The sequence below is a fragment of the Thamnophis sirtalis genome, unplaced genomic scaffold, assembly GCF_051295495.1.
Source record: "Thamnophis sirtalis isolate CommonGarterSnake01/CBP01778 unplaced genomic scaffold, rThaSir2_p1.2 scaffold_7, whole genome shotgun sequence".
Classification (NCBI taxonomy): Eukaryota; Metazoa; Chordata; class Lepidosauria; order Squamata; family Natricidae; genus Thamnophis; species Thamnophis sirtalis.
In genome coordinates, this window is record NW_028261387.1 from 45,385,445 (window position 1) to 45,409,336 (window position 23,892).

General features: G+C 40.8%; 1 protein-coding gene across 1 annotated transcript; it reads right to left on the minus strand.

Moving 5' to 3' along the window:
• Positions 1 to 258: 258 nt before the first annotated feature.
• Positions 259 to 22,954, minus strand: SMPD2 (sphingomyelin phosphodiesterase 2). Its single transcript, XM_087719895.1, has 11 exons — positions 22,827 to 22,954; positions 19,098 to 19,249; positions 14,889 to 14,985; positions 14,366 to 14,442; positions 7,253 to 7,346; positions 7,057 to 7,146; positions 5,432 to 5,514; positions 4,679 to 4,811; positions 4,325 to 4,429; positions 2,744 to 2,894; positions 259 to 961 (listed from the first exon to the last, which is right to left on the minus strand). The coding sequence occupies exons 2-11, from the start codon at positions 19,142 to 19,144 to the stop codon at positions 618 to 620; spliced, it is 1,221 nt and encodes a 406-aa protein (XP_087576021.1). The 5' UTR covers positions 19,145 to 19,249; positions 22,827 to 22,954; the 3' UTR covers positions 259 to 617.
• Between the last annotated feature and the right edge of the window lie 938 nt (positions 22,955 to 23,892).

The following is a 23,892-nucleotide window of genomic DNA, read 5'->3' on the forward strand; positions in this document are numbered from 1 at the left end:
TAAAATTGGTTGGCCACATAGTGACTCACTTAATGACCACATTGCTTAGGGATAGAAGTCCCAGTCCCAGTTGTGACTGTAATTCAAGGACTACTTGTAAAACCTATTCAGTTGACAATTCAGCTTTCGTTCTGCTAGCTTCCATTTTTGTTTCCCTGTCAATGAACGGGAGCTACATACGAAAAACAGATTTCCATCAATAATTGGTGCTATTTACTTAGTACAGCTGAAAACATTATTGTAGGAAAAGCAGCTGTGTACAATTAGAAATATTTTATTTTACGCATCTGTTTTTGCCTGCTTTTTCAGTACAAATTTAACAGAGCAGTATGTGTTTAATTCTATTAAAACAGTATTTTATGATTTTAAAAAATTGTTTTTTAAATAGCCAGGTTAGTTTCAAAATCCACCCATCAAAATCAGCACAAAAAAGATCCTTAAAAATGTTACTGCTCAAAAATTCAGCCTATTAACACCACTACCTTTACAGTATCAAAGGCTACCATTCCTTATTTAAAAACCAGGGAACTGTTATTGCTGGGAATCACAGAGGGACTTGCTATTCCCACCTCTGCTCAGTCTCTTGGTCCATACCATCCATCCATCCATCCAATGTTTCACCTGCTATTGAATTTGTCCTGGAGCGTCTGCAGCCCCACCCGCATCTGTTCCTCGGTTCCCTGCAGCACCTTCACTTCAATGATGTGGAAGAGATACAGCACAGCTGAGATAAGCAGGACTGACACAGAGAGTAGATTGAGCAAAGAGAAGGAGAACTTGGGGAAGGTCTGCTGCAGAGCTCCACCAAACATGGAACTCATTGCCATGGTTCCTTGTATGACCAGCAGGAAAAGAGCCAGGACAGCCATGCGGCCACAGAAGTACTGCTGCCGTTTTGCTGAATGTAACCCCACTTGCACCTCCAGACGGGCTTCGTTCAAGACATCCACCAGAACTGGCTCTAAAAGCAAAGAGAATGGTCAGCTTCAGCCACACGAAGCTGTTAATTTTACACAGTGAGATCCAGCTATCCCGGAAATTAGCTTTATATAAGTGCCTGGGTAGAAAATTATAGATCCGTGATGGCGAAACTATGGCACACGAGGTGTTGCCCTCTCAGCTCCAGTGCACATGCGCATGCTGGCCAGCTGATTTTCGGGCTTGATTTTCAGCCCTTTCTCACCCTCCGGAGGCTTCAGGGAAGCCCCCTGAAGTCTCTGGAGGGTGAAACACCACCCAACACGGAAACAGGAAGTTCGGGAATGAACTTCCAGTTTGTGCGTTGGGCTGTTTTTCGGCCTCTGGAGGCTTCAGGGAAGCCACCCAGAAACGTCTGGAGCCTGGGGAGGGTGAAAAATGGACCTACTGGGCCCACTGGAAGTTGGAAAATGAGCTGTTTCTGGCCTCTTGAGGGCCTCCAGGGGTGGGGGAGGCCGTTTTTGCCATCCCCAGGCTCTTAGAAAGCCTCTGGAGCCTGGGAAGGGCGAAAAACGGAGCTATCGGGCCCACCGGGGGATCACACGTGCATGCAGAAGGGGCATGGCACGGGTGGAGGGATTAAATTATGGGGATGGGCATGCAAGTACGCACAATAGGACGCGCGCACGTGCTTTTGGCATCTGAGGCGAAAAAGGTTCGCCATCACTGTTATAGATGAATAATTATATAGGCTGTGACAAAGTAGAAAAGATAGTAAATAGCATCTGCTATCCTGCTACACAATCTCCTAGATCCAGGGTTGGTGGCCCAGTGCTGGGATACAATTCATTCGCAACCAGAACCAGGGGAAGTGGTGGGCCTGGGCGTTCAAAACTGCATTTGTAAAAGTGGCGCATGCGCACACATGCAAACCATCCCCTCTCCCCATCCTGCCACCGCTGACTCCACAGGTCTGCCGAGCAGAAAGGTTGGAGACCCCTGTCCTAGATACCACAAACTGTAATTATGAGAGGGATCACTTCAAACCAAACACGGGATATGGTAAGAGGCTTTTCATACACAAGCTTGGATAGAGTTGAATGAGCTGAATAAGCTGGCAGAGACTAATTGTGCTCTTGCAAGAGATTCCAAGCAAGAGAAGAAGACAATCGGCAAGCAAGCAAAGATTTAGGAGCCCTAGCCAGGCTCTGTGCTAATTGATGATTACTGAAAAATAGAATTATATAACAAAGCACTGATATACTCAGCAGAGACATCCACAGTAAGAAGAAACCAGAGAGAAAATCAAGTCTGGGTTGATCGCAAGAAATTGCCAGCTAAAGTTTTAGCTAAAGTTGTTGATTAGTTAACAAGTACATTTTAAAGGAGGTATAGTCAATTTTGGCAGAAGCACTGCTATGACAGGCGGGGAGCTAGTTAATCCCAGAATGTTAGAGCAATTAGGCCATAAAGCAATTCACTATATTCCCCTGAAGACAGAAACCAAAAGAAGGTGAGGAGATGAAGCTGCCGAAGATAAACGTGGATATTTGTTATGCTGCAAATTTTAAAAAGTGAATTAGCTCGCAAGAAAGTCATTGCATGCTGCCTTTTGTCTAACATGCTAAGAACCCTCTTGCAGAAGCATAAGGAATCTGGAGATTCCAGATGCTGCTTAATGTTACAGCTCCAAGAATCACTCAATAATAGCCTTTTTCTCTAGGAACGATGGTCATTGTGGTTCAGCATTAACTGGCAGGCCACACATTCTCTGTTCCTGCTGCTTTTGCTGTTTGTGGGAAACCAATGAAATCTGAACACTCACCAACTGGAAGATTGTTTTCACTTTTGTTTGATTGGACTACAGAGAGGGTCACGTTGACAGCTTCATGGTCAGAGTAAGGGAAATCCTTGCCAGGAGCGGTTCCTGTGGTAGTTTCATGAATCTTGCATCTAATATCATATTGAGATGAGCCCTGTAAGGAAGGACAGTCAAGATGGCAAACTCTTTGTTACCTGCAGACAGCATGACTAAAGAAACAGTGGCCCCTCCCAAATGTTATATCTAGATTATGAGCTACAATTAACTTTTTTTTTATTTGTCAACAAGTACGAGAAAACAAGTATGAAAACACATGAAAAAATGGCGCAAATAAATGGATATAAATAAGCAAAACATAGCTATAAACACATAAAAAGAGTACATATGAATGGGACAGTAGGACAGGGAAGGTAGGCACACTGGTGCGCTTATGCACACCATTTCTTATAATGCAGGAAAAAAATGGAATGTTATCTTTTTAGAAAAACAGACGCTGTTTGAAATGTCCAAAAGGAACTAGATTTACCCTAGGGAAAATTTCACTCTATTTGAAGCTTGTTGCCATATAATCTGTCCACAAAGGTAAATATCACCAAGGAATGTGATTCTACTGCATCTCCTGGTAGTTTGTTCCTTTGGCTAATTTTTATCTACTTTAATTAATCTTAAATGTCAACAACTGCCATTTAAAATCCCCTACCATATATCCAGATTTCAGCAATGCATAGCTTCTTGCCTCTGAAAGGAAGACAGCTCTGACTTAAGATTTCTGCCAACCTACCAGTTCGAAAGCACATAAAAAATGCAAGTAGAAAAATAGGGATCATTTTGGTGGGAAGGGAACAGTGCTCTGTGCGCCTTTGGCGTTGAATCATGTCGGCCAATGACTACGGAGATGTCTTCAGACAGCGCTGGCTCGTCAGCTTAGAATCGAAGATGAGCACCGCCCCCTAGAGTCGGGAACGACTAGTACACAAGTGTGGGGGAACCTTACCTTTACCTTTATCTTGCCCAGAGGTGGGTTTCTGCCAGTTCGGCCTGAATCGGGTGAACCGGTGGTGGCGGCGGCGGGAGGCTCCACCTACCCACCTGGACGCTTCTGCGCATGCACAGAAGCTTCTGCACACAAAGACGTCTCTGTGGTCATGTGGCCGGCATGACTAAACGCTGAAGGTGCACAGAACGCTGTTACCTTCCCATCAAAGATGGTTCCTATTTTTCTATTTGCATTTTTATGTGCTTTCGAACTGCTAGGTTGGCAAAAGCTGGGACAAGTAACTGGAGCTCACTAGCGAATCATGCTAGGAATTCGAACTGCCAAATTGCTGACCTTTCTGATCAACAACTCAGCATCTTAGCCACTGAGCCACCACATCCCTATTCTCTTCTGAGAGCAACTGTCATATGAACACATCAGTAAACAACAAGTAGCTGAACCAAAGGATGAAGATGAAAACATGCAGCAGCTGCCTTGTTCAGTGGGAAGTTTTTTTCAAATGAGAGCTTTCATTCTCACTTGCTTCCCAAGCTCTCTCTATAACACTTTGTTCAGTCTCTATTTTCTAGAGATTAACCTGCACGTACCTTATAAAGAACATAGTCAATACGAATCCCCTGGGGATAACACTGCAATTCTTTCTTGTTGATGTAGCAGTTGGCTGGCACAAGGGTACAACCATCTTTACAGCCCTGAGAAGATCAGAGACAACAGAGACTCTTAACACAACATTTAGAACAGCAGCAAGAATGCAAGAGGTGAACTGGATTTCCATTGCAGAAATCTAAATTTAGGGGAACAAAAAGGGAGACAGTGAAATGGATAAAACAGATCACTGTACATTAAGCTTTTGAATGAGGGAAATAATTGTTTCTGAGTCTCAATGACAATATCAGATGTGGAGATATTCATGTACTTAATGTGCATGCAAAGAGGCTCACTTTAATTTTCTCTGCGACTATGAAGGAATCTTGCAGCCCTGTCCATCCTTTCAATAGCCGAATGCCAATATCTTCTGGGTGCATATTCAGATCCCCTCCAAGTAGCACCACATCAGCTCCTTTGGAGGTATGCCTGGAAAGGTGGGAGAGCATCACAAAACAAGAGAGAGGAGCTTTTTGAAGCGAGAGATATGAACGGTGTTATATCAAATTTATCTCTAACTAGTTGGATACCCATGCTTCGCTACGAAACCATGTGATCGGGCCAGCCTGCAGGCCGGATAAGTCATGCGCTGGCCACGCCCATATAAGGCAACTGGCAGTTGGAACAGAGTTCCTTTCAGGTGGGGAGGGGGGAGTAGAACGTCTAACTCCTTAGCATCGACGCATGTTAATAAAATATTATATATGAAATACTGATGATCTGATGGTCCTTCTGAAAAATCCTTTCTTAGCAAGCACCTAAAAGCCCAGAGGAACATATGTGCTTTACAGTTCTGGAGATTTTGTGATGAGTGAGTGGTATTTGGCTTATATATATATATATATATATATATATACAGATGAATAAACATCCTTCTCAAGACGGGCATGAAATAAACTGAGCTTCTCCTGAGCTATTTTTTTTTTAATTTTTAGCTAACTTAAGTTATCTTTAAGGGGACACAGGGGGCACAACAAGTGGCATAGCACCTATCATTGGGTTCCAATACAGCACAAACATTTTTTGAATCCTACAGCTATAGTACTTACTGTATGAATTGGCCAAGTTCCCAGGCCTGAACCACTCGATGGGGCAGGTATGTATCCTTCTCTCGGGAATATTCAGCATGGAGCTGGGGGGGGGGGGGAATCAATATATAAAAAGCATACATGTGCATTATCTATGAAATTACACAACCATTATTTCCACATTCATTTTAGCTGCTAAATATAAAATAACAAGAAAAAAAATCTTGGTTTGTGGTTACGAGAGAAAGGTGGAAAGAAAGTGAGTTACACCATCAGCTTCTTCCTGAAAGTTTTATGATAAAAATGGACTTTTTGATAGAATTGTTTGATTAATCTTAGATTACTGGTAGATAATCTTAGCATTAATGACTGCTTGGTCTCCAGAATCAGAAATAATGTAAATGTTACTATTTAAACACACCAGAAACAAATATCTGATATCTTATTTTTTGGGGGGGAGGGGAGCCTTTGAGTCAGTATTGATTCCTAGTATCCACTAGACTAGTCCCAGCAGTTTTCTTGGCAAGATTTTTTAGAAGTGATTGGCTACCAACTTCTTCATATGACAGAGACAGTGGCTGGCCCAAATCTGGCTTCATGCCTAAGGCAGGACTAGAACTCACAGTCTCCCAGTTTTTAGCTTGGTATCTTAACCACTATACCAGGGGTCGGCAACCTTAAACACTCAAACAGCCACAAAGGTCCTAACCGGAAGCCTCCCATTCAATTCTGGAGCTGATCGGAAGTCATGTTCCCCCACCATAGAGTCTCTTCCTAGTGTGGCATCCTTTTTCCTCTGCCAATCGGAAGTCCGGTTCCCCCACCATAAAGTCTCCTCCTAGCGGGGCATCCTTTTTCCTCTATCCTAACCGAAAGCCCTATCAATTGTGGAGCTGACTGACAACAGGGAGCCGCAGCAGAGGGATGAAAGAGCCACATGTGGCTCCAGAGCCATGGGTTGCTGATCCTTGCACTATACCAAACTGGTTCCATTCATATACACCCAAAACAGTGAACAGTACATATTTGTTCCGTCTTCCTCCTTTTCAGAAATCTTGCTCGAGTTTTCTAATAGCAGTGCAAACCCCTTGATCTGCAGCACTAAAGACTAACCACACTTTGTCTAGGCACAAGAGCCAAGGTGGCGCAGTGGTTAAATGCAGCACTGCAGGCTACTGCTAGATCAGCAGGTCAGCGGTTCAAATCTCACCGGCTCAGGGTTGACTCAGCCTTCCATCCTTCCGAGGTGGGTAAAATGAGGACCCAGATTGTTGGGGGCAATATGCTGACTCTCTGTAAACCACTTAGAGAGGCCTGAAAGGCCTATGAAGCGGTATATAAGTCTACTGCTATTGCTATTGCTATTGCTATTGCACACAGAATTTTGCCTACTCCAGATATCAAGATTCAAAACAGCCACTTGTGCAGGAAGATGTGGAACCCGACAGCAAGGTATTACTGAGGGTATGAATTCATGAAGATGGAATCTTCCTAACTCAAGTCAAAAGATGGAAAGTCTAGACGCTTCATCCCTGTCCACATGATTTAGTTATTTTGATAGCTTGCTCTAAGTACTCAATGAGGGATTTGAGAGAAGCTTTCATAATTTTAAAGTGGAACAAAATAAAATAAATAAAAATGCTCACATGAGTCACATAGACGTTGAAAATAATGCCCTGGATCTTTACCACTATAAGACCCACAGATTTGCCAGCGAACCAGTCTCCATGCTGGAACTGTGAAAGAAAAACGCACACATAAAACACAAGGGCAAAACTGAAACAATGAGTTCACCAGTAGAAATAGGTGTGCCTTGGACTTTTTCCTAAGCATATTACTCACCATATATGGGTAACCATTCACAGAATATTGATACAAAAAGGTGTCCAGGATCTGATGTTTAGAGAAGATGCAGAGCCCGCTGCCGATCACTCCACTGCAGAAGAATAGATACCAAATTATTATTTTCCCTATGGTGGGTAGTCTTTGAGAGTTTGGGATCAGACTTTTTGTCAGTTGCCAAAGTTCTGGGAGTGGCAATGTCACTGGGAGTAGTGAGGCAAGAATCCCCACTTCTTTCTCTCGTTTCTTGGATTTTTCAAAATTTAATGGGAGCATTAAGACTACTGGAAGCTCTATGCGTTTAATTTATCTGGCTTTTGCAAACAATTGTACCATTATCTGTCAGTTTGCCACCAAATTTTGGCAGGTAGAGTTGATTCTCAGGATTGAAAATAAGGAGGGGTTTTTATATCTCTGATTGAGAACAGGACTCCATTCCTACCCGCCATATGAACCTAAAGCTGAGCTTTCTGGAATATAACTCTGTGGGAAACACAGGTAAAGATTTCCAGAGAAAAATCAGCAATTAGAATGTTTGGAATTATGGCTGGCTCTCTGAGAAAGGGGCGACCTTTTACAAAACCACCAGAAATTGAAGCTTGCCATGAACTGCAGTTTCAACAGCTACATATACATCGGATGTACACATGTGCTTCAGTTACAACAGTTTGTTTAGTGACCATTCAAAGTTACAACGGCACTGAAACAAGGGACTTATGACCGTTTTTCAGAATTATAACCGTTTCAGCATCTCCATGGTCACATGATAGTTGCTGTGTCCCTGGGTCATATGATCACCATTTGTGACGTTCTGATAAACAAAGTTAATGGGGAAGCCGGATTCACTTAACAACTGTATTAGTAACTTAACAACTATGTTTCTAACTTAAAAACTGCAGTGCTTCAATTCAGAAATGGGTTCCTAGCGATTCGGACTGGTTTGGCCAAACTGTTAGTGGTATGGGGGCCTGAGTCCCTGGAACCGGTTCCCTGGTCGCCGTTGTTGCTATTTTATTTTTTTAGTTCTGCGCATGTGCAGAACAATTTTAATTGAACTGTGCATGTACGCGCACGTGCAAACCGGCAGTAAAGCCGGCCAGAACACACCCCTGGTTCAATTAATGATTAGCAAGAAAAATGTAAAATGGGACAACTCTCATTTAACAACTGCCTCGCTTAGCAACAGAAATTCTGAGCTGAATTAAAGACTTCCTGTACTGTATATCTGCAATTACAGGACAATTTATCTGATCCATGTGCCAAAATTTGTACAAAAACACTAAGCAGCTCCTTGATCAGTTGCATTTAAGTTATACAATATACATATTTATCATTTCTTTTGTTTTATACCATAGCAGATCTGGAGGTTTAGTTACTCAAGAGTGAACAGGGCTCAAAGAAGTACAGGAAATTCAACCGGTCTCCTAGTGTGATGCGAGTATGACACAACATCCTGCTGTATTTGCATGCAAGCTATCTAAACAGCCTTAGTAACCAGTAATAAGTTCCTTGGTATCATTTTCAAGAGCAAGTAGCATAACAAGTCCCAATTGAGACACATCCCATTAAAACAAACTTTCAGGCTGTTCAATTAACTTGCCACACCTGGTAGGCAGGGACTATGACATTCAGTTGATAAGCAAAGGACAAACTGGGAAGGGTAGTGCAGGCAAGAAGGTCTTGGAGGTTGAATGAAAATTTATTTAGATATGAAAAGTATATTAATGATTGTAAAAAGTTGTTATCTGAATACTTTGTTCTTAACATGAATAAGGGTACATCTATGGAATATGTATGGGATGCAAGCAAAGCGTATATGAGAGGAGTATTGATGAATATAAACAAAATACATAGACACAAACAAGGGCAAAAACGAAAAGAATTGGAAGAGGAAATTAAAGGGAAAGAGTTGGAACTAACATTAAATCCAGGTGATATAAAGGCTAAGGAAGCAATCTCCATATTAAAATCCCAATTCGATATGCTGATTTCAGACCAGGTAGCCACCAGTTTATTATATGCAAAACACAATACTTTTTGCAATGCAAATAAACCCGGCAGGTGGTTGGCTTACCAGATTAGGAAAAAAAGAAAAAATCAAAACGTATCCAAATTGCGTTATAGAGGGAAGGAGGTGTTTCAACAGGAGGAGATTCAAAAGGCATTTCGAGAATTTTATACAGAACTGTACAAGAAGGACAAAATTAGGGGTTTAGACATAGATAAATATTTAAATAAAGAGAAAATCCCCCTAGTTAGAGAAGAATACAGGCAAAAGTTGAATCAACCAATAACCTCTGGGGAAATCCTGCAGGTAATCAAGCAACTAAAGTTAGGGAAAGCACCAGGTACAGATGGTTTAACAGTGGTTTATTATAAAAACTTACAGTTAGAAATGGTAGAAACTCTTAGAGAATTATTTAATAAAATTCAATCGGAAGGTAAAGTGCCCCCATCATGGAAGACAGCGTTTATATTGTTGATACCCAAAGAAGATCAAGATACTACCCAGCCAAAAAATTATAGACCTATCTCATTACTTAATGTAGATTATAAAATTTTTACTAAAGTATTAGCAAATAGGTTAATGGTGGTTATTCAACAATTGATACATACCGACCAAACAGGCTTTATACAGGGGAGGCAGATGAAGAGCAATGTTAGATTAATCATTAATGCTTTAGAATACTTGGGAAAGAATAATCAAATCCCTGCCGCACTCATATTTTTGGATGCCGAGAAGGCCTTTGATCGAGTTAATTGGCAATTCCTGTTGAAGATATTGCAAAAAATGCAGATAGGAGATAGTCTTTTACGGTCAATTGCTGCAATATATCAGCAGCAAACAGCCCAAATCATAGTCAATGGAAGTTTAACAGACTCCTTTCAAATCGAAAAAGGTACAAGACAGGGCTGTCCTTTGTCCCCACTATTGTTCATTATAACTTTGGAAGTATTGCTGAATAAAATACGGGGCCTGGATGGTTTAAAAGGGATCAAGATTAGACAGCAAGAATATAGAGTCCGCGCCTTTGCGGATGATCTGGTTATAATATTGGAACAACCGCAGGAATCCAGTACGATCTTAATGAATACAATTAATCAATATGGTCAAGTCTCTGGCTTTAAAATAAATTTAGGAAAAACTAAAATATTAGCCATAAATATGGACACTAAACAAAAGGAAGAATTAGGAGCGATGCTAGGATGTGAGGTAGTTAAGAAAGTCAAATACCTTGGAGTTAACATTCTAACTTCAAATGGGAAATTATACAAGCATAATTATGAAGGACTTTGGCATAGTATACAGACGGAGATGAAAAGGTGGGAGAAATTGCATCTATCCTTGCTGGGTAGGATAGCGGCAGTAAACATGAACATCTTACCAAAATTTTTATTTCTTTTTCAAATGTTACCAATACTTAAAAGAGATGCGAACCTTTTAGAATGGCAGAAGGGTATCAACAAATTTGTATGGGCAGGAAAGAAGCCGAGGGTAAAGATGAAAATAATGCAAGATGTACGTGAAAGAGGAGGATTGAAATTACCCAATTTAAAATTATATTATGATGCAGTGGCATTATCTGCAATCAGTGACTGGACCCATTTAACCAATGATAGAATATTGAATATTGAGGGACATGATTTGGTATATGGTTGGCATGCTTATTTGTTATTCAACAAAAAATTAGATAAGAATTTTAAAAATCATATTTTAAGAAATGCTTTATTGCGGGTCTGGAAAAAATATCAACACAGACTAAACGATAAGCTGCCCATGTGGGCAATTCCTAGACATGCAATTCAAAATATGAATATAGAACAAAAACATGATAGAACCACTTACAGACAACTTCTCACTTCAGAAGGGGGGGTGTTACAATTAAAATCTTTAGAGACACTTAAAGAGGAGAAGGTAGTTCAGACATGGTTTCAGTATGGCCAATTTCAGGCTAGGTGGAAAATAGACCAAAAAACTGGCTTTGAAACAGTTGAGGATAATTTGTTTAAACAAATAAGAGATCAAAGCTTAATGCATATAAAGAGGATATATAATGTATTAATACAGATGGATTCCAAAACGGAACTGATTAAAGACTGTATGATAAAATGGGCACAGAATATTGAGGAACCAATAATGTTGGACACATGGGAAAGAATATGGGTAAGAAATGTGAAATTTACACAAGCACAAAACTTGAGAGAAAATTTTTATAAGATGTTTTATAGATGGCATTTAGATCCCAAAAAGCTCGCTTCTATGTATCCGAATGTACAGCCTAAATGTTGGAGATGTGGTTCCCTTGATGCTACATATTTTCATATATAGTGGACATGTCGAAAAGTTAAGGCATTTTGGATAAAACTGTGGTGGATTATGCAAAATATCTTCAAAAGAAGGATAAAATTCACCCCTCAGTTATTTTTACTAGGTATATGTACTGATTTTACAGCGGTAGAGACTAATTTGGTTCTGTACTTAATAACTGCAGCAAGACTGTTGGTGGCGCAATACTGGAAGAAGGAAGACGTACCTACAACTCAAGAATGGACTTTGAAAGTTATAAACTTAGCCAAGATGGCAAAAATCTCAGCATATCATAAAGATCACTCAAACGAGAGATATAAACGAGACTGGAAAAAATGGATTGACTATACACAAAGCAAATATGGGACTAAGAAATTCCAGATAGCATATGCTTAAGATTAGTAATAACTTAAACTGTTTAAAGTTTGGGTAACAGTAAGAAGCTGAGTTCAACGCAGAGATCCTTTCGATCCTTTTCTTCTACTTTGTTTTTAAGATACTTTAGACTGTGTTTGTTAAAAAGCTATACCGTGTACGGGCTCTGGGAAATCGGGGGGAGGAAAGGGAGGTGGGGTTTTAGGGGGAGGGGGGAAATATAATATGTCTTAGATCTCAAAGCACATGATTGCACTTGTATACTGTGGCTTTTTAATGGTAGTGTAAAAACAGGACAAGCTGAATATATTGATAGACAATAGAAATACACCGAAGGGAGGAGTAGAGTGAAAGAAGAAAGAGGGGTAGCGAGGGTGGGAGAGAGGATTGGAGGCAGGAGGAGAAGGAAGGGAGGGAATGTATTGGGAGAGAGGAGCGATAGAGGGGGAGGGGAAGTAGGTAGTAGAGGGGAATGTTGGAAGGAAGAATGTAAGTTGGAGGGGGTGAAAGAGGGTGTATGGTGGGTCAAGGTGGCATATTGGGTTTGTATTTTGGGGGGTATGGTCTATGAAAGCGAGGGCTGTGTTTATTATTCAATGTTATATGCCCCGGTCATGCACAGTATACATGTGATTGTATGAAATGAAATGGAAATAAACGTATTTTGAAAAAAAAAAGAAAAGAAAAGAAATTCTGAGCTGAATTAAAGACTTCCTGCACTGTATATCTGCAATTACAGGACAATTTATCTGATCCATGTGCCAAAATTTGTACAAAAACACTAAGCAGCTCCTTGATCAGTTGCATTTAAGATATACAATATACATATTTATCATTTCTTTTGTTTTATACCATAGCAGATCTGGAGGTTTAGTTACTTAAGAGTGAACAGGGCTCAAAGAAGTACAGGAAATTCAACCGGTCTCCTAGTGTGATGCGAGTATGACACAACATCCTGCTGTATTTGCATGCAAGCTATCTAAACAGCCTTAGTAACCAGTAATAAGTTCCTTGGTGTCATTTTCAAGAGCAAGTAGCATAACAAGTCCCAATTGAGACACATCCCATTAAAACAAACTTTCAGGCTGTTCAATTAACTTGCCACACCTGGTAGGCATGGACTATGACATTCAGTTGATAAGCAAAGGACAATCAGTGTTAGGAAGGTAAGTCCAATAAAGTTTAGGTATAGTTAAGAAAACATATTTTTACAGAAAATCTCTGGAAAAGACTTTTTAATCTCTGCGACAACCCAACACAGATCTTTGTTTAGAAGTTTTCAACCACCTCTTCCCAACTGGCATCTTCCAGCTGAGAGACAGCAACTATCCCAAAGTCAACCAGCTGGCTTCATGCCTAAAGTGGGGCTAGAACTCAGTTTCCTGGTTTGTAGACTTCTACTTCACCCGTTACACCCAATTGATTCTATTTATATATCCTCAGTAACAATGAACACTATCTATCTATCTATCTATCTATCTATCTATCTATCTATCTATCTATCTATCTATCTATCGCCATACGGAAAAGAAAAACTGGACAACTTCCTCAGACATCTCAACAGCCTACACCCCAAAATACAATTCACTATTGAAATAGAAGCAAACAACCAACTTCCCTTTCTGGACATCCTAATCTATAAAAAACCCAATGGCTCCCTAGGACACACCATCTACCGGGGAAAAAAACACACACCAACCGCTACTTAAATGCACAATCCCATCACCACCCTGCACAGAACAACTCTGTAGCCAAGAACCTCATCTCTAGAAACAAACGCCTAGCCAACAAAGACAACCTGAAAACTGAATTACACACTCTCACAAATGTATTAATCTCCAACGGATTCCAAAGAAAAACAATTACCAACCTAATGCAAAGGGAGACTCACCCCAAAAACTGAGACACAGAATGGCATCGCCCTCCTCCGTTACATCAAAGGCACCACAGATAAAATCAGCAAAATTCTCCACAAGTGTTGAAGCTAGCCATACCCTTACTGGGATTTGAACCTGTGCTGTATTACATATTAAGCAGTTGTGTCGTGTGGTATGGCTAGCTGATGAGAGCTAAATAGCTTGAAATAGATCTATACTAGTCTCCCTTTATTTATTTTTTTATCAGCACAAATGCAACAGATACACACACACGGACATATATATAGAGAGAGGGGGGGGGACCGCTTCATAGTGCTTTACAGCTCTTTCTAAGAAGTTTACAAAGTCAGCATATTGCCCCCAACAATCTGGCTCAGTCAACCTTGAGCCAGTCAGGATTGAACTCCTAGCAGTGGGCAGAATTTGCACCATCAGGTCTCCTGATTCTGAACGAGGAAGATTTTTTCTGCCTTATTAAATTGTATTAACTGGATATCTATGCCATTGTGAAGTTAAACAAAAGAAAACTTATTTACTGAACTCCATTTTTACCTTTTGAAGTAGTGGGAAGAAGGGTAGTGGATACACAGTTTCTTTTGCAGCATGAGGTAATCTTTTTCACTCCACACCTGAAAAACAAAATGCTATCATCACAGTGACTGTGAAAAAAGTAACAAAATGGCATGCTGATCTGGGGACCAAGGTCCCTAAGCTTATATTCAATTAATTGCCAGTCCCAAAATAACTCCCTTTCATTTGTTATGTTTCTCTGGAACTGTGTATAATCCTTTAAGATTTCTCCAGAGCACAGCAAGGACGCCTCTTCTGATCTGTATCACAAAAATTGGCACATCTTTCCAGTGACTGCATTTACCCATTACACTAAGCCATGATATAATTTGTTGAGTTTGACCTTGTGACTAGATATTGTATGAGACAGGCCATGATGGTTTCTTCAACAAAAGAAACCCTGCCTTTAACATCATGTATGAAAACGTAATGTCATCAGTTGAAGTAGGATTGAAACCACATTTTTTATTCCAACCAGCTCCATTCTAGCATGTGAAATCTTCACCTCCTGTAAGAGTGCCAGGTCAAATCCCTCCTGGTTGAGGACATCCCCAATCAATGCAACACGCTCTCGCCGCAATTTGCTCAGGTAACGGATAGCCCTAGACAAAGTGAAAAGGAAAAAAGGAGTGAGGATTGCCACTGAGGTGGATTGGAATACTTCGCATTGAATCAATTTGTATGTTTACTTATATAAGATTAGTATTACTGCATGTTCCTTTAACTTCATATGTGTCTCGCACTGTTCAACTCAAGTAACATCCTTGATAATCTGTGTCTGTCAAAGACTACCTGGTCACAAAACATGTGCCTGTGGGGACACAGGACTCGAGAGACATGGGCTACCAAAGATACTTATTCCTTCCTGCCGTAAAATGCAGATTGGCTTGTTATTAAAGCCTTGATTGAACATATCAAGGCTATTATACTGCATTTTTAGAAATGTGCCTATAATGTATTCACAGCTAAGGATTATATGCTTGTGGTTATCATCTACTAGTATGCGTACATGCTCAAATTATTTTTAGTCATCTTACTAAATAAGATTAATGTAACCTTATGGCTCTTGTTCTTATCACTTCTGGGCACAATAGAAGTGACTCACTATAACCCCTAACCAAGTAATAATATCACTAATGTGTGAGTCTTCTCCAGTTTGTTGGCTTTTAAGCGATTTTTACCATGACACAGCTTATTCCAAATACTTTACAAATAGTGAAGAAAGAAACATCATATTAAGGGCTAATCTTAGCCCCAAAGAATTTTGTTTATTTGTTTGTGGCATTTGTTACCAGAACATTTTTGTGAGTGTCTATGAAGGTATAACCTACTTTTATCCCATCAATGAGGTAAATTGAACTGAAACTAGCAGATCTCAGTTTACTCCCAACACCTCAACCATTAGATGGAGTTATTTTGCCTGGACTGCTGGCTGGGGAATTCTGGGAGTTGAAGTCCGGACATCTTCAAGTTGCCAAGGTTGAGAAACACTGATTTATGCACATACACTTAAGATCAATTAGAAAGCCAGCATGTTGAACCAGTTTGGTGTAATGGTTACGGTACTGGCTTAAAACCTGGAGACTGTGAGTTCTGGTGCCACTTTAGGCATAAAAGCTAACTGGGTGACTTTGGACCAGTCCTCTCTCAGGCCAACTCACCTCCCAGGGTTATTGTGAAGAAAATGGAAGGAGGGAGGCATATTATGTATGTTCCCCTTCTTATAAAGTAATAATGGTAGGATTAAAAAAAATCTTTACAAAAAGCAACCCATCGGGTGAAATGGAACAACAATCTGAAGAACAAAACCCGGTCTATATACCTGCTTTAGAAGGAAGATCAAGAATCCTGCTATGGTAAAAGAGATTTTGAACTTTTAACGTACAGTTAGGAAACTGATAACTTTTTAAAACACAGCATTTTATGAAAAAATACTTTAGAAATCAGAGAACTAACACTGAAAATAATTGATTGGAATAAGAATTGTTCTCTGTAAAACACAAGCATATTTTTGTACTTCAGGGAACAGGAACAAAAACAGAATCCTACCCCAACCTCATGATGAGCAATTAAATTTTTACCACTCAGCTATATTTGCAAGCTAGACCCAGGTCAGCACTGGAATTTGAACTTTCCCCAACAGAAGGAATTTTTTTAAAAAGCCTCTCTGAATATTTTGTTTTGTTTTGCAAATAGTAGAACTGGGATTCAGAGGCTGGCAGTACAACATGGATCAGTTACCCCATCTCATTTTGGAAAGTGTAATAATCATTTCTGTTGTGGCCCAGCAGGAGCCACTGGAGCTGCCACCAGACTCCGACAGCGAGGGGCCCCATGAGTCGGCTCTGGAGGATGTGGAGGACCTTGGACAGAGTTCCGACTCCGAACAGGGTGCAGAGAGGCTGGTTGGCCACCAGGAGGCACCTGAGCCTTGGACCAGTGGGGAGGAGGCAAGGGAGAGTGAGCCCGACACCAGCAGTGAGTTGTTCCTGGATGCACGGCACCGAAGAGCTACTAGGTGTCAGGAACAGTTGCGTAGTTACAGGAGGTAATTGCACTCAGCTGGTGGTCCTTAGGCTCCTCTCCAGACTATCCCATAGCGGGCCAGGGATAGAGGACATTCCTCTATCCTGGTGCTTCTTGACCTCTCAGCGGCCTTTGATACCATTGACCATGGTATCCTTCTGCGACGACTGGGGGAGGTGGGAGTGGGAGGCACCGTTTTACGGTGGTTCTCCTCTTACCTCTCGGACAGGTCGCAGTTGGTGTTGGTAGGAGGACAGAGGTCAACCCCTAGGCCCCTTAAATATGGGGTGCCGCAGGGCTCGGTCCTGTCCCCCCTCCTATTTAACATCTACATGAAGCCGCTGGGTGAGATCATTCGTCGGCACGGGATCAAATACCACCAATATGCGGACGATACCCAGTTGTATCTGTCCGCCCCGTGCCAACTCAGCGAAGCGGTGGAAGTGATTGCCACTGCCTGGAGGCTGTCAGGGTCTGGATGGGAGTTAACAAGCTGGCACTCAACCCAGACAAGACCGAGTGGCTATTGATGTTGCCCCCCAAGGATAGTCCAGATATTCCATCCCTTAGCCTGGGGGGTGAAATTTTACACCCCTCAGAGAGGGTCCGCAACTTGGGTGTCCTCCTGGATTCGCAGCTGACATTAGAACACCACCTGTCGGCTGTGACCAGGGGGGCTTTTGCCCAGGTTCGCCTGGTGCACCAGTTGCGGCCCTATCTGGACTGGGAGGCACTTCGAATGGTCACTCATGCCCTCCTCACCTCAAGGCTTGATTACTGCAATGGGCTCTACATGGGGCTGCCCCTGAAGAGTGTTTGGAGACTACAGTTGGTCCAGAATGCAGCCGCGCGAGTGATATCGGGTGTACCTAGATACACTCATGTTACACCTATCCTCCGCGAGCTGCACTGGCTTCCTATCGGTCTCCGGACACATTTCAAGGTGCTGGTTATTACCTTTAAAGCCCTACATGGCCTAGGACCTGGCTATCTGCGAGACCACCTCCTGCTACATACCTCCCAACGGCCCATAAGATCTCACAGGCTGGGACTCCTCCGGGTGCCGTCGACCGGGCAATGCCGGCTGGCGACCCCCTGGGGGAGGGCCTTCTCTGTGGCTGCTCCGGCCCTGTGGAACGATCTACCTGCAGAGATCCCTTCCCACTCTCTCGGCCTTCCGAAAAGCCACTAAAACCTGGCTGTTCCGGCAGGCCTGGGGCTGTTGTCCCCATAAATGAGGTTTATCTAGGTTTGAGTGTATGGTGTGTTGTTTTTAAATCTGTTTTTTCTCTTTTCCCTATATTTTAGTCTTATTTCATTCTTGTATTTGTAAGCTGCCTGGAGTCCTATGGGATTGGGCGCCATATAAATTTATTAAATTACAGTTATTAAATTACTATAAAAAGACTGCTTGTGCACACGCTCCTCTTGCAGAAGTCAACACAGGAACAAATGTCGGAGAACATTACTGTGAGCTTGGCAGGTTGGATTGCTCCCAAGCCTTATCTGTGCTGGACTGCTGCCCAAGCTTGTTTGTGCCGGTTTGCTGCCAAGGAACTGTCTGTTAATTAAATGCCATAACTTATCTTTGGCTCGGAGTGTGTGTTCTGCACCTAGCACAGAAATGATGTCAGCTGATAGAAGGTACACTTCTTAAAGGGTAAAGAAGAAGTAGGAAAAACTTATGAGAATTATATTATTTAAAGCAGTTTAGCTGCTTAATGGGGAAATAAAGTTGAATTATCACAGGTACACTACAGGAAATAATCAATGTGAGGAAAATTGTGTTTGAATAACTTTTCAGATATGCATTATCGTAGCTAAATTTTAATCCACACTTCCACCATCATTTTGGCAAAGCGGCCCATATAACCAAAACTCTATTGTAACTATTGTAAAATTATAACTAAGAACTTGTGGTCCAAAGAGCAGGACAGGAAGGAAAGAGAAACCAACAGCCTTCAGGGAATAATTAACACCTACATCACACACTAAAATCCCAAAGCACAAAGACAGGGCACCTGATTTGGGATAACAACTATAAACCCCAAGGGGGGGAGGGGGACCACAGTTTTTAAAGTAATGAATACAATTCAGAACTCTTGATAGCATCTTAGAAATAAGTCACAATGAAAAAAAGCTGTTCAGATCAAAGCTGCCCCCAAACAAATGAAAAAGATAAACTCACCAGCAATTGAGGTCAAAGATACGAAGCTGGACTAGAGAATCCTCCATTGTTGTGGATGCAAGACAATGTACAGGTGAATTCCAATGAACACTTAACACAATGAGAAGTTCTGTTTCAACTTTTTGAGCAAGCTGGGACTTTTTTTACCGCCTCTGCGAGAAGAACAGGAATTGTAACTAAGAACTATGGTTTGGGGACTTTGAAGGGAGGTAAAGCTGGGGTGGGGCAGTTGGAGGAATTGATTCAGCCAGGTTTTGTGTACAAAGGGAGAGGAAGCCTGTGTGGTAAACCCCTTTTCATCACTTGAATATTTGTCTCTCTTTAGTTCAGTGGTTCCCAGCAGAGCTGGCTGGAGAATTCTGGGAGTTGAAGTCCACAAGTCTTAAAGTTGCCAAGTTTGGGAACCACTGCTTTAGTTAGTAAAAGCAATCATAAAAAATTTTGAAATCCACAGCTGAGCAATACATTTTTAAACACCAATGAAAATATAAATTTTCAAGTTCTCCAGGACTCTCATTCTGGAAGAGAACTCGAAAGCTTGCACACTGTTGTGACATTTTAGTTGGTCCAGATAAAGGAAATGCCCAACTATGGCACAACTATCAAAGTGAAGGAGATCAAAGTCATCCTCCCTTTGACTTAATGCCACTTAGATATGATAGATATAAATTACCCTAACTCCTAAGATGGCCAATAGCAGTCAGCAGATTCTGGAAAGTTGTTCTAGGTATTATATCTGCTCACTGTGCTCAGCGTTTTTTCTGACTTTTGAGGTTAGCATTTCTGAGCCACACAAAATGGTAAATGTTATACTGTATGAGTTTTAAAGAAGAAATAGCAACCACATTTTGAATGTGAAATTTCATTTTTGTATAATTTGTGATAGTTCTGCAGTTTTAGCCTTCATTTTTTTTAATTGGCATTTTGCATCCTAGTTGTTTTCTGTCAGAAATTTCTGAACTTTATCCTAAATTTACTATAATGACCATTTCTATGTTTGGAAGGCTTTCTCCCACTGATTGGTAGTGAGACATTTATTCCAATTTTCCTAGAAAGCATACAAATGTTGTTATGTAAACATGTGCATCAGCTTGGGTGACAAATGTTCTGAGCCTTGGGTTGGGTTTATATACTGCACAAACCTATAACAGGATGTGCCTGTTTATGGCAAACACAGTGCACAATACTAAAAACATCTGAAATGACTCTAATATGAAAACATTATGATTTGACAGTTTTCTATACAACTAATGAACAAATCTGTCAGTCACTGTCTTGTCTCTTTCCAACCAAGACTTACAATTTAACCTTAACATTACTCTTTATTTCGTGACCTTAAAAAATTACATATTTTATGTAGCTTGGCTTTGCTACCTGAATAAATTTTATTATGTTGATCTCTTCATTATATAGCAACAAGGTTGAAATTTATTACATAGTGATATTAATATACCATTGAAGGATTATAATATCGCTAAAATATAATTTCAATATTTAGTGAGTAATGAATAAGAAATCAGAAAGTGATCAAACACATTCTACAACATGTGCATCAGGGGTGGGTTCTGGCAGGCACTATTGCCGGTTTGCTCGCGGGTGTGCTGCAGGTGCTTGATGCGTACTGTGCATGCATGCACAGTGCAATAAAAGTTGTTCTGTCCATGTGCAGAAGCGAAAAACACGATGGCAGTGCCAGAGAACCAGTTCAGGGGCGTGGCGGGCACGAGCTGCCAAGCCACTACCAGTTCAGCTGAACCAGTCCGAACTGTTAGGAACCCACCACTGATGTGCACTGATGTTGTGAAGTTAGTTTAGCTGCTGTTTAGCATACTCCATTTTTACACACAGATTACTGTGGTATGCTTGGTATAGGCTATTTATGCAATCCCCTACATGGCTTAAAGTTAATTAGCCTTGCAGCACAAAAATAAATGGAACATAAAGAAAAAATAAATGGAACATTAAGAAAGCAAATTACAAAATAATCAAATGCTTACTATAAAATTATCACTGTTTTTATAGCAGTTGCTTTTTCTGAAAGTGGGAGAGACATTCTTTGAGAACCATGGTGTTCATAGATTCAGTATTAGCTTTTCTTAAATTTACCCTCAGGTAAAAAAAGCATGAGATGGAATTGACAACTCTTCCTTCCTTGCAATCTTTTGGTATTATAGTGTGATGACAATGCCAGCAAAATATAAGAATTCAAATCTATGACTGCCAATCTGTCTGACTGCCAATAGACTTGGGGTCCAGTTCTACAGACACAACAAAGAACTATATAGCAATAATACATTCATAAAATACAGGAAGTAAATGTCATTCCTTTTCACAGTATCGGGCAGAGACAGTAAACATTCTATTATATAAAAGAAACTTCTTGAGGCAGAGGGAGGACCCTCTTATCCTAAATCAAATTCAAATAATATTATACTAAGAACAATTAAGAATCTTATACACCCCAAAATATTACAAATGCGTCATAATGCAGATTTTCACAGGATTTAATAATGTCACCCAATTTCATGAGTTCCCAACATTTTTATCCTCAAATGTTAGATATCTCATTAATGCCAGAAATCAAATATCAGAAGAAGCAACATTCCAAAATCACCGGGGGTGGGGGGGTATTTTAGCCAGCCAAGACAATTTTGCCAATGATCCTAAAGTGACCACTCTGAAGCAAAACTTTAAAAACAGATTGCAAAATGAAGACCCTTAATTACAATTCAAGAATAGAACTATACAGCTTCACTTTAGAAAATGTTTCTGAACAACTGACTTCCAGCATCAACCATTCTGGCTGATGATTTCAGTTCAACATTTAGAATTTATCTTCCCCATTCCTGAAGGAGACATTTTGCCTGTTTTGATTTGAAGGGAGATCACAGATTTAAAAATGCACTCTACAAGCTCACCAAGGTTTGCTCCTCTGTTTAATAAATGTCATTTGCACACACTATAGTTGTTTTTTGCTTTTTGCTGTCCAAATCTAATGGACCTTTATCTTCTGCATCATGACGGCATTTTGTGCACCAGTTAAACTATTGGTTCAAATAACGTTTTGAAACTCTTGAGGCAAAAATCCAATGTCTTTTGTTCTGCATTGTGTAGGAAGCTTCAACATCCACTTGAGCAAATTTGGGAAGGGGGGTTGGGAACAGTGCAGAATAGGAAAGCTCATTTCCCACCCCTCTCGAGTCACTGAACATTTCCAAAGACATTAACAAAACAGTTACCAGGAAGGAAGTCGCGTGTGTCCTCTTTTTGCTGGAAGAGAATGCTTAGTCGCTAAATCAGATTAAACAAATTCTCCCACACTGAATTCACCTTAAGCTTCTTTTTTCCATCTGACGTTCAAGGCATGACAATATTAGCACGCTCACCATTCCCAGTAGTTTGCTCAAGGGACGTTTTAAAGAGTGCTAGAGCAGCGTGTCTTCGTCTTCAGTCCTGGCCGATTTTAAAACAGAAAGACTGCCAAGCATTCTATCTTAACAGGTATCAATCTCCTATTTCAACATATTGAGGGGAGGGAAATCAGCCGGGGGATGCAAAAGCAAGCAATATCCCAGCTTCGCAGCAGCTTTCCAGCAAATACTACAATTGCTGCTTGTGACAGCAAGAGAAAGAGAAAGAGGAAGGAACAGAGCAAAGCTACCGTAGAACAAACGATTTAGGGTGCAAGCGATACGGGACTCCGAAAGAGCTTGTAGAGCCGATGCATACCTGGGAGTTTCTATCACCAGCCAGCCGAGCCCACGTCAAAGTTTCACTCCCTGCCCTCCATAATTCGCGCGAAGACCGTCCGGCCACCAGCAAAGCAGCGACAACTAAAGCGGGGAAACAGCGCCTAACTGTGCGGTGCGCAATGCATCTCGGGCCTTGTAGGCGTTCGTCCATGTCACAATAACTTGTGTTTAAACCCACTTCCCTCCCCTCGCGGGCTGGAAGACGCCGCTGGGTGGAGAAGCGGGAAGCGGAACTCCGAAGGGGGAGATGGGTGGCAAAGTAACCTTTCAAACTTGTATCCGCTTTCCTGCGAGTAAGCTCAATGAAACGCAACACGTTTTTGTTTTGCCCCTTTCAAAAAAGGGAAGGTACTTGCAGTGCGAATTAAAAGTGCTGAAGCGTTTTGGCATAGTTAATGATTTAAGGGCTGTTGCAGCATAGAAAAATTAAACTTTGAAAGGCAGGTTTTTGCCTTTTTTCTAAAAAAATCATTTAGATTTTTGCTTTTGTTTTTGACCTTAGAACACTGACTTTGGATGCTACTGATTAGACTGATAGATCTTTATAGAAATGGCTTGTTCATAGTATTATGAAAAAGCAAAAAGCTGTGATTTGATGTTAATGCCTTATTTTACTGTAACAGAGAGTTGGAAGTCAATGTTTCTTTTTCTTTCCTATCTTTCATCACTTCTCTTCCACCCGCCTTTTCTATTTACTTTGTATTTTATATTCTATAATAACTCAATAAAAATGTTAATGATAAAAAAGAAATTATCCTTACTTTAATCACATTCATACAATAATTCCAGTAGATTCTGCTCTACTGGAGAAGTAGTAAAGAAGTAAATAAATAAATACAGTGGGTAATTAAACAATAATGACATATACAGTATAGTGTTAGATGCTTTAGGCAAATAATAATTTAGCACTAGTTTGCAACTATTCATTGGATTGCCCGTAATAGAAGCTCTGCTTTTTTGATGTTCTAGATCTCAGATAAACAAAATAGCAATTTGATGCAACTGTATTTTTGATAAAAGAAGATAGCATGAAAAGCCTACAG